The following is a 13,683-nucleotide window of genomic DNA, read 5'->3' on the forward strand; positions in this document are numbered from 1 at the left end:
ATTTTTCAACTGGCCGTCTTACAAAGCTCGAATCATATTTTATATTGCCCCATCCAGCTACCAAGACTGATGTCTCTGATTCAGTCACAGCAAGAGGTCTAGAAATAGTTGTGCGCTTTCTACTTCTTCACTTGCTGTTTCCAAGACTACCGACAGCAACCATCTAGTCGAATCCAAGGCTGTTTCTCTGCCTTCATCGCATTCGTCCTTCAGTGGTGTTCCACGTGACCAAACACACTCTCCTTTCTGAGACAGTCCCTCCTCTAATGGAGTATCCCATTCACCTGCTGCTCCACCTCATCACCGCCTGATCTTTCTTGGTCTCCCTTGTTTGATCCTCCACCTCTTTCTTGACTTTTCGACGTTGGCACGGCAGGGCTCAGGGTTAAACTTTGCTTCTCTCCTCCTTGTACACTCATCTCCTAGGTACCATGGCTTTAAGTTCCATCTATGCATAAATGGTTCCCCAAGGAATATTTATAGTCCTAACCTTTGCTCTGAACACATGCGCACACGCGTGCACACACACACACGCACACACACACATGCTTAATGGGATATGGGATAGTTCTGCCTGAATGTCTGATAGGAATCTCACACCCAGTATGTGTAGATCAGAATTTTTTATTTTACCCCAAACCTGCAAACATTTTTCTCCCCCAGTATTCCCTGCCTCAGTAAATGCCACCACCATGTACCCTCAGGTGCTCAAGGAAAAAATTTAGGGAGGAGCCATCTTGACTTCTCTATTGATAACATGCCATGTATTACCAAATCCTGTTAGATCTTCCTAAAAACTACACCAGTGTGATCTCTTCTCTCCCCACCTAACTGCCACTGTGTTAGTCATGGCCATTATAATTTCTGACCTCGATAATCTTAACTGCCTTCTTCTGGTCACTCCGCTTACTCTGACCTTCCTGCAATCCTTCTTTACACAGAAGCCAGAGAAATCAAAGTCTGTCTCTCTCTAGTCCAAATACTCCAGTGGCTTCCCATCCTCCTGATCATGATCTCCGCGTGCCCTGGTCGCTGTCAGCCTCTCCAAACACCTATCCTTCTACTCCTCCTCGCTCAAAGTGCCTCAGGGCTTTCTTTCCCATGCAAAGTCTCAGCTTCAAGACCCACACACTTGCTTTTTTTTTTGCCAGGCGTATTAATTGGATTCTATCTAGTCTCTTTACAAAATTAAAGAACAAATTATTGATGTAAAGATATGAATTCCCAAAATGGCAATGGAATCTCATTCATGTTACAGTCCATGGTTGTGTCTAGAGTGACTTCACAGACTTCTCATACTCAAAAACAGCTCTCCTTTAAACTCCCCAACTAGTCATCCTAGATGACGATCAAGTCCTGTTCACAAACCTATCTTCTCAAATGTTCTCATGACGGGCAACTCCAGAGCCCTCGATTTTCCAGGGCAATCTTTCTCCTATCTGTCCTCCACCACGAGTTCCCATCGAACTAGGAAAGCACAGTGCCTCCAATGTGGAAGAACCATACCCAAGGAATGGCCAGGATGAACCAAAGGGATGGCGGACAGGATGGAGGACCTGCGTGGGACCACCTATGTCCTGGGGTACCGAGGGAGGTTCTACTGAAGCTTGCCCAAGGTTCTGCGGAGGAAGAGCATGGGCATTGTTCGGTAACCACCTCAGTGAAAGGAGCAATGCACTGTAGACCACGTGTTTCTCCACAAATGGAATCCGTTATTTTAATAATGACAGTATAAATCAGGTGTACTTTGAGATGACTATTTACGATCACTGCCTTAGCACAATGCCTTTATCAAGACTTCAAAGATCCGCATTCAAGTCAGACAGGTTATTTTTTCTAGTATCTCCATCACTAAACACAAGTGCAAAATCTGTGCACTAAACACTATTGCAAAAATATTCTGTAAGGACTCAATGAGACAGTGGGTACGAAAACATTTTTTAAAGTGGAAGTACTTTATCAAGGTATAATTATCTGTGGCACAGTAAGAAGGACTTTGGAATCAAGCCGATGTGGATTCAAAGAAACAAACAGGAGACCTTAGTCAGCTTGGTATTATAAGTGCTAGGGCACACGGTTGCAGCCAACAAACATTTGTTAGACAGAACTTAAGCAAACAGCTCAAAAACCCTAGTTATAAATGTGGCACACCAAGCATACTTCGCTTAAACACTATTCTTAGAATGTGCTCAGAAGGTCAAAAAAAAAAAAAAAGACAGAGAGGGAGAGAATGGTTTTCAAGATGATTCTCTTTAGTCTTGGGTAGACAGCGTGATGGACTAGAACACCAGTGACAATCCTAGACTCTAGGTCCGGTGCTGCCACTGGTCATAATTCTAGGAGAGCAGCTTAGCCTTCTTCACTAGCCAACGAGAGATCCAGGCTGCATGAACTATAGGCTTTGTTCTAACTCTGACATTTGATTCTATGTTCACACCAGTTAAATCAGACTCACTACTTAACCGAATCCAGTGTAAGAAAGCCAATTGCATGCCATCATTTCAAGAAAATTAACTCATTATGACATCATTCTTTGATTTATGAGACACTTGATCATAAAATGTTTTTTTTTTTATTCTTTTAACAGTTAAAGTGTCTTGAAATTTGGCTGTGGAACTGACCAAACTCCATATTTGCATTTACAACTGATTTAGCTCTCAGACTCTATCAATCCTTATTCCTAAGCTGTTCAGTATCAATGTATGTTGACCTGAATATAGGCTGAACCACTCCTCACTGCTATGTGGTGTCTTTGAAGCAGAGAAGGAGCTTTATGTAACAGGAGCCTGAAGGAAGAAGCCTCGGTCACAGGGCATTCCACTAGCTTTCACTGAACACAAAGCAGTATAAAGGTAAAGCAGAATTGTAGATAAGCCAGGGGAGAATGGAGGAAACACCAAATAGGCGAAAGTTAGAAGATAGGGTCTCTAAAGAATCCAAACAGCACTATGCTTAAACACAATATAACAAAAAAGCTTTGGTCTACAGGGATCCTTTGGTCAAATCAATTTCTTTATTTTTCTGTTGTGTTACTTCCTGTCTCCCACGAATAGGAAACAGAGCAACTCCCGACACAGTTTTCTATTTCTCTGTATCTGCCAGACAATTTAGTCACAAAGCAGGAAAAACACAAGTTATTCTCTCTGCTGAAAAGAGCAGGGTTAAGAATGAAAGTAGGAACCACTGTAAACACGTACAAATTGCCAACATAGTTTTCAAAATAAATTTTTTTAAAATAAAAATTCAAACTGAATTTTGTTATAAAATCACCATAATTTTTTTGATATGACTAACTGGGCCACATACAACCATCTAATTTTGAAGAACTGCTAGAAGCCTCCTTTACAAGCAATTTCCAGAGAATACCACACAAACCCTGAAATAAAAACATTCTCAGTAATGTTTTTCTTGGAGGCAAGCTTATACAGCTAGCCAAAAGGAATATTTTAAGAATCCCCCAAATTGCATTGGGGACAAGGAAAAAGGAGGGGGACCACAGAGAGAGAAAGAGAGAGAGAGAGAGAGAGAGACAGTCATTCCTTTACACAAAGACAATGTGGTCCTTGAAGTGTATCATATGGACACTTCAAATCTTGGCCCTAAAAGAAATTGCATCCTGCGGAATTCATATCTAAAGGCATACACAGTTGCAGATGAATGTTAAATTGTGTATTGAGCTTTAGACATTATGTCGCTTGGCTTTATAAATGACAATGACAGCTATTCTCTCTCAAAAGAGTTTATCACGCATGAGTTCGAGCCCCATATTGGACGTAGAGATTTAAAAAAAAAGTTTATTATGTTTATGCAATTGCATTTTTTAGAAAAGTAAAGGAGGGAGGCCATGCAAAAAGCAATTATCTTTGTCTTATTTAAGTGAGATAAACAGGGAAAGAGATCCAGTTCATTTCTAAACTTTTTTTTTCTTAAGAATGCAAGTCAGCAATAATCTATTAAAATCAATAAACACGCAACACCAGTGAGAGAAAACATTTGGCAGATATCACAAGTACATCACAAATACACAAACAGGCACTTTACACTGCAGTAGACCCGGTCCTTTTCAATTTCCCGGGAATTGGTACTTCTCACGAGTAATGAAACATTTAGGCATCCCTGGTAAAGCAATGCCTGTAGCTGCTTTCACAGAAAGATACTAACGCCAAAACTATCACTCTTCAAATCTGAGAGTGATCACTTGCAGCAACCTTTGGAGAAGGTTAAAATATATGAAAATCGGTACTATGGTGGCTTTTACAGACGTGGGGTTTCCAATATACTGAATTACCTCCAGATACCCAAGGGGTACTCTTCGTAGGTCCCTCAAAGAATGAAAGCGGGCGTACTTCCTGTTGACCACCCAGACCCCACCATGTTTCCCTCTCATCCTTGCTGGGGGTCCCCCATCAGACCCCACTGACTCTCTTCTCCTGCGTGCCTGCCGTACTCACGAGCCTTCTTGGTCATTCCTCAGGACTAGCGAGGACAGAATGGACCGCCCATCGCAAAGTTCTCACTCGTCCAGAGAAAAGGTATCTTTTTAAAATTGTACGGTTAATGCATTCTGTGGACAAAACTGATGATGGTAGACAGTGAGTGATTCTCATAGCCCTTTGGAGAAATTGATACATTGTCATTTCTGTTGTAAAGCAAACATTTATTAAGTTCTTACTTCCTGCCAGTCACTGATGTGAGCACGGTGCATGTTTAACACTTAGCTTTCACACAGTCCTGTGAAGGACGCATGGTCCTCAGCTCCGTGTCAGACAGGGAACCACGGCTCAGTGAGGAGGAGTACCGTTCTCAGCACCCAAGCAGCTGAACGGAGTCTATTCCCATTGTATGTGGGGATGGAGGTTAACTTCCAGCCTGTGAAATCTCCGGATCTGGGACCAGCCATGGAGCTTGGCACTGAACTCTCCTGTACTTATTTTTCCTGTTGCTTCATGTTATCATCCTACTAACTGTTAAAACATCAGAAGCCTGGATCTTGTGTTATACTTTTGTGAGTCTTCTATTTCAAAATAACCTTGATGTAAATGTACTGCCAATCTGGACATTGTAAATGATGATGATAATCTGATAGAAATACATGGGGACCTCCCAACAGAGCATACATGTGTGTGTTTACATATGTGTATGGACGTGTATTTTCAGAGTAGTTATTTAAACAGTAAGATCCTTTTCATTCCTATTCTCTCTGAATAACTATTTGTTGATTTTGGTCTTCCTAGTAGAAGCCAAGATCAAATACATGAGCCTGTCAGAAGTCATATCTTATAGAAGAAACTGGCTTAATCAGTGGTTTAGTATGGGAAAAATAATATTAAATTTTCAAGCAGCTGCTTTACCACTATTCAAAATCACCATACTGGTATATTCAATGTATTACTTAAAAATATTAACTGATTGCTTTCATGAGCCATCTTGCTAGTGTAAAAACCTTGAGGAAGGCTCTCAGGGTTCAGCATTCTTAAAGCTGTTTCAGTCCTGTCTTTGCTCTTGTGTTAGAGGTCCACATAACTGGTCTTCCCTCTCCAGGCTAGCTTAGCTCCCCACCACCATCACCCAGTAAGCATGAAGGAACATGAACAGCTTCAAAATAGTTAGAGATCCAAGGCAAAGTATGTCTTTCTTTTTTTTTTTTTCTTAATGTTCTCTATTTCTCAACGGTCTTTCTTCTTGTTTATAATCCACAAAGCCAGTTCTGAAGACAAGAAGTCCTAAATAAACGTATTGGCAGAGCTGGTTCCTTCCGGACACTCTAAGGGAGACTCTGGTCCAAGATTCCCTTGGCTGCTGGAAATCCTTGGAGTTCCTTGGCCTGTAGATACATCACTCCAAGCTCTGCCTCTTCACATAGCCACCTACCCTCTGCATCTTTCTAAGCTTTCCTGAAGCTCATCCTTACAGAATTCATACTGATTAAAAGTTATCAACCTGAAGTACAGTGAAGTGGATAATATGGCACTTATGGAATTAATACATTTGTACTTGTGGGATTGCAGAATGATGAACCCCCTAGAAGCTGTCCACAGCTGAGCCCCAGAATCTGAGAATATGTTACCTTCCACGGTGAAGGGGACATTGCAGATGCAATGAAGTCAGGGACCTTGAAATGGGCAGCTATCCGGGGTTATCCAGGTTGGCCCCATGAGAACACAAGGGTCCTTACAGAGGCAAGAAATTGGAGAAGGTGTGACAAGAGAAGCAGAAGTCACAAGGATGTGATTGCCTCAGGGGCCACAAGCCAAGGAATGCAGGTGGCCTTTAAAGCTGAAAAGGTAAGAAACAGACTCTGCCCTAGAGATTCTGGAAGGAATGCGGCCCTGACAACACCTGGGCTTGAGCCCCGTGAAACCTATTTTGGACTCCTGACCTCCAAAAACTGTAAGAGAATAAATCTGTGCTACTTTTAAGCCAATAAATTTGTGGCAATTTGTTAGAGCAGGCACAGGAAACGAATACAGTACCATGGACTCCTCAGAAGAAGACATTATTCAAGGTGGTGCCACCTGGGCTTAGTTAAGAGAACTGCTCCTGGCCAAGTTGGCTGAGTATCTGGCAAGGATCCACAGGTGACATGCGGGCTCCTGGGGCTACTACCACGTGGTACCCAGTTCGTGGGGGCCAGAGAGAGCAGAGGCCATTGCATTAAACTGGCAGGATCCCCTGTGCCAGATTCATGGTCCAGGCACTCCTGGTGCCGGCAGGGGATGCACCGTCTCGACCACATCTTGTCTTGGCACTGGTTTCCCTTATAGGCTCATGACGTTGGTCTTGGTGCACAAAATGAAAGGGCAGCCCACCCTAATGTATTCCTCTTAAATCATAAACGATCTTTGTTAAACCGTCTTGGTAACAACTTTTTTACGGTTGTTCAAGTCAACAGCACCGGCACCATCCGCTAACTCCTTCCCCTCACACCCCACAGCCTATCCACGGCAAAGCCACCCAACTCCGGCCTCACGGTACTGTCCAAATCAGAGTGTCTCGCCATCCAGTCCCAGCTGCGGTTTTCTCTCACTGGAAAACGAAGGGAACAGTATGCCAGCAGGTTCCCTGATGCTACTCCTTCTTCCCCACAGGGAGCTCTCCATATAGCAACCACCATCCTCTGAGCAACACAGCTCAGAGCATCTCTCTCTCTGGACAGAAACTTCCTGATAGCTCATCATGACACAGGAAGATTATCCAAACACTGGCTCTCTTGTCTCATCGCCTACTTTTTCTCTTGGTGAGCCCCAACCGAGCCTTCTTATTATTCCTCAAACATACTGGTCTTGCCTTTGGCATCCCACCCTTTGGGACCTGGAGTGCTGACTTCATAGGAGCTGTCTGGGAACTCCAGCAGCCTGACACCTGGAGGCCAGGGGTTCCATGGGAGAAGGGGGTGCAGCTGGGGGGAGTGGAGCCTGGACAACCCTGTAAAGGGAGAAGGGGACCATCCTATCCTCCGGTCAGCTGGTTCACCAGCAGGGACTCCACAATGCAAGAGATTCATCCAAGTTGTGGCAAGAATTACGGTTTTTTTTTTTTAAATAAGATTTTATTTATTTATTTGAGACAGAGAGGGAGAGAGAGGGAAAGAGTGCCAAGTGGGGTGAGGGGCACACGGGCAGGAAGAAAAAGACAGAAAGAAGCCCAAGCAGGCTCCACGCTGAGCGCAGAGCCCGACGCGGGGCTTAATCTCATGACCCCCAGATTAGGACCTGAGCAGTAACCAGAGTGGGACACTTAACTGACTGAGCCACCCAGGGGCCCCTATCACAGTTGTCTTTTATTACTGAGCGGTATTCCACAGTATGGAAGTTTATTTATCCCTTTACCCTATGAGGGACATTTGTGTTGTTGTCAGGTTTTGGCGATTATAAGCAAAGTTGCTACAAATATTCATGATATTCATATACAGGTTTTTTGTGTGAGCGTGAGCTTTCATTTCTCTAGGGCAATCACCTGGCAGCAGGGTTGCTGAGTGACATGGTGAGTATACATTTAACATCACATGAAATTTCTCAACTATTTTTTGGAATGGCTGTACCACCTTCCACCCTCACCAGTGGTGTATGGTGCTCTGCATCTTTTCTAGAGGATTGTCGATGGACTTTGTAATTTAGCCATTCTGTTAAATATGTGGTGGTATCTCATTGTGGTTGTGAATTTCTCTAACGATGTTGAGCATCTTTTCATCTGCATATCTTTGGTAGAGTGTTCAAAAAAATGCTTTTGGCTATTTTTTGTTTGGGTTGTTTCTGATTTTTGAGTTTTGAGAGTTCTTTATATATTTTGTATTTAAGTCTTTTGTCAGATGAGATGTGCAAATGTTTTCTACTGGCTTCCTTAGAATGTTCTTCACAGAGTATAAGATTTTACACTTGATGAAGTGTCATTTATCGTTTTTCCTCTTATACATCATGCTTTACATGTTGTACCTAAGAACTCTAGGAACACCTGGGTGGCTCAGTCGGTTAAGCATCTGCCTTCAGCTCAGGTCAGGATCTCGGGGTCCTGGGATCGACCTCTGCACTAGGCTCTGTGCTCCACAGGGAGTCTGCTTCTCCCTCTCCCACTGCCCCTCCCCCGATCATGTTCTCTCTCTCTCTCTCTCTCTCAAATAAATAAAATTTAAAAAAAAGAACTCTCCACCTAAACCTGGGTCATATCCTATGTTTTAAGCATTTTATATTCCACATTTTAGTCTGATCCATTCTGAGGTAATCTTTGTATATGGTGTGAGGCACAGGTCCAGTTTTGGTCTGCAGGTGTCCAGCACCTTTTACTGAAAAGACTTACTTTCCTTCACTTACTTGCCTTTGGTTCTTGGTCAAAAACCACTGGGCCATATTTGTGGGTCTATTTCTGAACTCTCCATTCTGTTTCATTATCTGTCTTCCCAGACACTGAATTGCCTTGATTACAGAGGCTTTAAAGGATTAAAAAGGAGGCCTTAAAAATCAGATTATGTTAGTCCTCCAACTTTGTTCTTCTCTTTCAAAATTGTTTTAACCATGCTAGTTCCTCTCTCTCTCCCTCTCTTTCTACATATATGTGTGTGTATACATATATGTATGTACGTATGTATGTCTATATGTCTATATGTATGTGTATGTGTATGTATATAGCTTAGAATATACATATATCTGTATATTTATATACATATCTACATATACATGAATATGTATATAGTTTAGAATCAGCTTATCTGTATCTTCAAAAAACTCTCCTGAGATTTTAATCGGGAATGTATTGAATCTATAGATTGTTTTAGGGAGGAGTGACATTTTAACTATACTGAGTCTTCTAATCCACGAACACAGTATGTCTCTCCATGTATTAGTTCTTTAATTTTTTTAACCAGTATTTTATAGTTTTCAGCATACAGATCCTGCACATATTTTTATGTCAGATTTACACTTGAGTATTTCAATGTCAACCCTGTATTACTACATCCTTGTATCTTGGCAATTTGTTCTAAGAGCTTTTTTGTAGATTTCTTGTGATTGTCTACATGGACAATCATGGTGTCTATGAATAGAAACAATACCATTTCTTCCTCTCTAACCTAAATGTCTTTTATTTCATTTTCCTACCTTATTGCAGTTGTACTTCATTCATTCACTCATGTGACCAAGTGGCCCAGGTTCTGCCTGAGCACTGGAAGATCACTAAATAACATGTTTCACTTCCTGCCTTTCTCGTGTGTAGTGGTTAATCCCACATATAGTTACCATATGCTAAATTTGCATCTGGCTCTGCTTCTATGTATGATTAGTGGGAGAATATTGGCAGTACACCGAGCAGAAACACGGAGGCATCAAGGGAGTTGGTCTTTACACATGGCAACAGTAAATACTGATTCTCATGTCTGACCTCTCTGCTCAAAGTCCCAGAAGAATAGATTGGGTACAGAATCAAGCACAGATGTATATCCTCATAAAAGATAAAGAACGTTTTTTCCTCTGAGACATGAGGGAAGGAAGAACTGACTGATAAAGACACAGAAACACTGTGAATTGGAGAAAAGGAAGACAGCATATTCATTCATGGAAGCTGAAGGTATAAATGACATTTCTTACAAATAAATGGGGATCAGTACAAATATATAATTAGGTAAGGTAGTCCCCAGTTGCCACCAATGCAAATAGTACTTTTCGGGGGGAATTTCAAACTTTTCCACTTCATGACTTTAAGCACTAATGTCACAAACATCTTATACCAGAGCGCTGCGGGGTTAAATTGTGACACAGGAAAAAGACCACAGCAGTTCTTAAAAATACATCTGTAGTTTGTTTGTGTATTATAATTCTACTGGTTTAAATTAACACAGTATTAATATAATACATTCTTAGGGGGAAGAGGAAGGAGGGTAGATATGTAGCATATTCAATATAGCAACACAAGTAAGAAATGACAGTACTCTCATCAGATAGCAATGCTTTGGAGGGACCATAGGTTGAGGATCAAAGTAAAAATAGAAAGAGTAACAAACAATCTCAATTACTATGAATAATGAAAACAATGATTTTTTTTAAAAAAACTACCTTTAATGCACAGAAATAAGGGCAAGTAGTGTTACAGATAGATATGTGTAAGATAAAACATATCCAAATGGGATTAAATGAACATGTTTCATCCTAAGTAAATCCATCTGTAAAAACAATCACTGAATTCTTTTGGCTTTTTAAACCATCACTAACATAGGTCACATTATTTCTTGGTCAAACACAGAAGAAAGTTCATTTGACTGTGAGAACACGCATTTTGTGTTTTCATTCCAAGCCTGTTCTTATCTTATTTCTGCCAGTGGCTGAGGTCTGTATCCAGAAGGCCACCCTTCTGCTTTTGGTCCTCACCACACTCCCATTCCCAAGGGATCGGCAGTGAGTGGCTGGATGTGCTGGGCCAAAGGGAGACGAGTTCAAGGAGAGAACAGGACGGGGTTCTCTGCTCACAGGGACGTGTGCAAATTCACACGAATGCGAATCTAGTGATCTAGTGTCACCGCCTCAGAATGACCACATCTATAGAAACACCTTCTGTTTTCATATATGTACTTGCAACATCTGCTTACGCAGTGGCTTACCCATTCATAAGAGAGAATCCAGCAGCCACGCGCGATTCCCAGCAGCACGTTCAGGGTGCGCAGAGGATTCCCGGCAAGCACATGAGTAGTAGTGTCACACACTTCCCGGGCAAATGAAAAGCCCTTCAATTTATGCACCACCTGGATGATGATGTTCTGCTTCCTGTTAAATAGGAGGAGAAAAAATCAACAAAATGACTATGTTTCCTGCATATGAACATCAAGGTGATTACACTGAATAATTAAAAAAAAAAACAACTAGAAAGCTAAAAATCTCCGTTGATCTCAGCTATGGAGCTCACATTTTAATTTCTTTACAATCAATGGCGTAAAATTTGGGTAAATAAAAAAACTTCAGTTCTCAGCTCCAACTATTTTAATGGCTGACGAAGCTGCCCCAGGCTTAAGTGGCTTCGCCAGGTGCCCATGGGTGGGAACACAGCAAGCAATCAGAAATGGCCCTGGCTCTTCCCACCACCGTTACTTCTCAGATCTGAACCAACCTGCACACAGTCAGGACCAAGCTTATCACTTGCTTATTTTATTTGAAATATAACATTTATTTGAATTCACACATACAGTTTATTCTAGTAAGAGGGGGAAAAGGGCCCTGTTCATTACATTATCAGATCAAACCTAAGGGCAAATTTGGCAGAGGCTCCTTATTTCTGCAAAGCCCACCATCGTTTGTCTTCTGGTCTGTCATTCCATTAGTGCCTTAAGGACCTTTTAAGAAATATACATTCTTCCCAATTTCCTCAACAAATTGCTCACCATTTTTCCTCTCTTCCCTTTACAATCACCTTACTAAAAAGCCCTTGGCTCTGACACATTGCCTTTCCCTCTCCCTCCCAGCAAGTTTGGGAAATCCCCCATGAAATACAAAGGACATGGAGGGCTTTCTAAGCCACACTATGACATACACAATGAGTTAAGAGATAAATTTCTCTCCTCTCCAAAAATTATTATGAAGAGAAAGAGGCTGTTCTTGCCCCTGTGTCGACCACCTCTAAAAATGCCCCATGGACTTCACAGTCCTTCCTAGTTTTATCTCTACCATCTTGGGCATGTCAATCTCAAGACCTGTTTCTTTACAACTGAAATGAAAGGGCAGTACTGTATCACACTTTAAATTCTTAGAGATCCCTAGGGCAAAAAAAGACAACTGGGGCAAGACCTGGGCCCTATCACCACTTCAACCAGAGAGTCTGTGCTTATTGGGGTGATGGAAAATATCAAATTTGGGGGAAACATAAAGAAAACAAAAGCATAAGGAAGTGAAAAACTCTAAACCATAACGCTCCCCAGAACCCTGCATTTCCACATATCAGTGATTTTCCTTATTCCAAGTCTGGCAGCTTCCTGCTATTTGTTGGATGTGTTAATCAACAACAGGTGTCTCATTGAGACACAGCTAATCAATGTGGCATCGGAACGTCTAGGTCTTGTTCTTAACTTCAGACCAGAAGTATATGTTGGGGGTGGGGAGAGAAAAATAAAAAGAGAATATGGTTTAAATAAAAAGTTTGATTTTTAAAACTTGGATAGAGAAAATAACTATTTACTAATGTGTTTTAGATTGGGGGCAAAAATATGGATTTTAAAAAAATATCACACCCACCATCCTCAATTTTCCCTTCCATATTAGACGATTTAGAATGTTCAGTAAATTTTGTAAGAGATTAACAAAAATTGTGAGCATGCTCCTTTTTCACTAGCTAATGTAGGGTGTTTGAAGTATCAGTCCTTTCGATTTCATATGCCATGGGTAGGAAAAGGATCCTACGACAGAAAGTATTATAAGCATGCACTTTTTTGCAGGCTATTTTTCACTGAAATGTCCCAATGTTTTGACGAATGCCTTAAAACCTTACAATGTATGATTGATACTAAAAACAAAACAAAACAAAAAAAACATGCTTTTCCCCTTTAAACAGGAACTCAAAAATCTGTTACAAAGAATATGGTGCTGTATTTTTGTTGGATGTGCTATATATTGTGTTAAATGTTTAAGGAAGATGATAAGAGCATGCCAGCAAGCTATTAACTCTTTCCCAAATGTGTAGATAGAGGGTTTACTAAGAGTTGTAGAGAGCTTCCCAGCAAAGCGTTTAAGAACTTTGAGGGATTCAGCTAGTGATGCTCCATTTATTGAACTTCCATGGTGTATAAGTGGTGGACACACAGAGACAGTAAATACGAAGCAAGCAAGAGGAACAGCGAACTACAATACCTCTTAATGCTATGTAAACAACTCAAAAAGTCTTCAGTGCTAAACTGCTCATAGTCTTTTAACCACCTTTTTTTATTGCCAATGTTCTTCTAATTCCAACATCAATTTTATAGAGTAAAAGCAACATAGTGCAAAGCTACGAAATGCCTTAAAAGCGCAGCATCACAGTGTATATGAAAGAAAAATCTAAAATTTTACGTTGAGTAGAAAGTTATCAAAACAATGAGTACTTACTCAGATGGCATGCTTGTCATGACTAATGTTCTTGTTGGCTAGAGATTTCAAAAGAGAAGGAACAAAAAACAGTCAGAAGTATAAAAAACATTTTTTCCCACAGAAATTAACTTTAATACATTTTTTGAAAAGT

The 13,683-nt window shown here is 41.1% G+C and overlaps 1 protein-coding gene across 7 annotated transcripts in view; it reads right to left on the reverse strand.

The window, feature by feature from the left end:
• The window catches only part of MCPH1 (microcephalin 1), a 251,127-nt gene that overhangs the window by 142,124 nt on the left and 95,320 nt on the right, over positions 1-13,683 (reverse strand). For all 7 annotated transcript variants that reach the window (XM_027597818.2, XM_027597817.2, XM_027597820.2 and 4 more), the window contains 2 exons: positions 13,551-13,588; positions 11,084-11,246 (listed from right to left, as the gene is read on the reverse strand). In XM_027597818.2, coding sequence (XP_027453619.1) covers positions 11,084-11,246; positions 13,551-13,588 — 201 coding nt within the window. The remainder of the gene's footprint in view (positions 1-11,083; positions 11,247-13,550; positions 13,589-13,683) is intronic.

This window comes from Zalophus californianus, chromosome 2 (genome assembly GCF_009762305.2).
Source record: "Zalophus californianus isolate mZalCal1 chromosome 2, mZalCal1.pri.v2, whole genome shotgun sequence".
In the NCBI taxonomy this organism is placed as follows: domain Eukaryota; kingdom Metazoa; phylum Chordata; class Mammalia; order Carnivora; family Otariidae; genus Zalophus; species Zalophus californianus.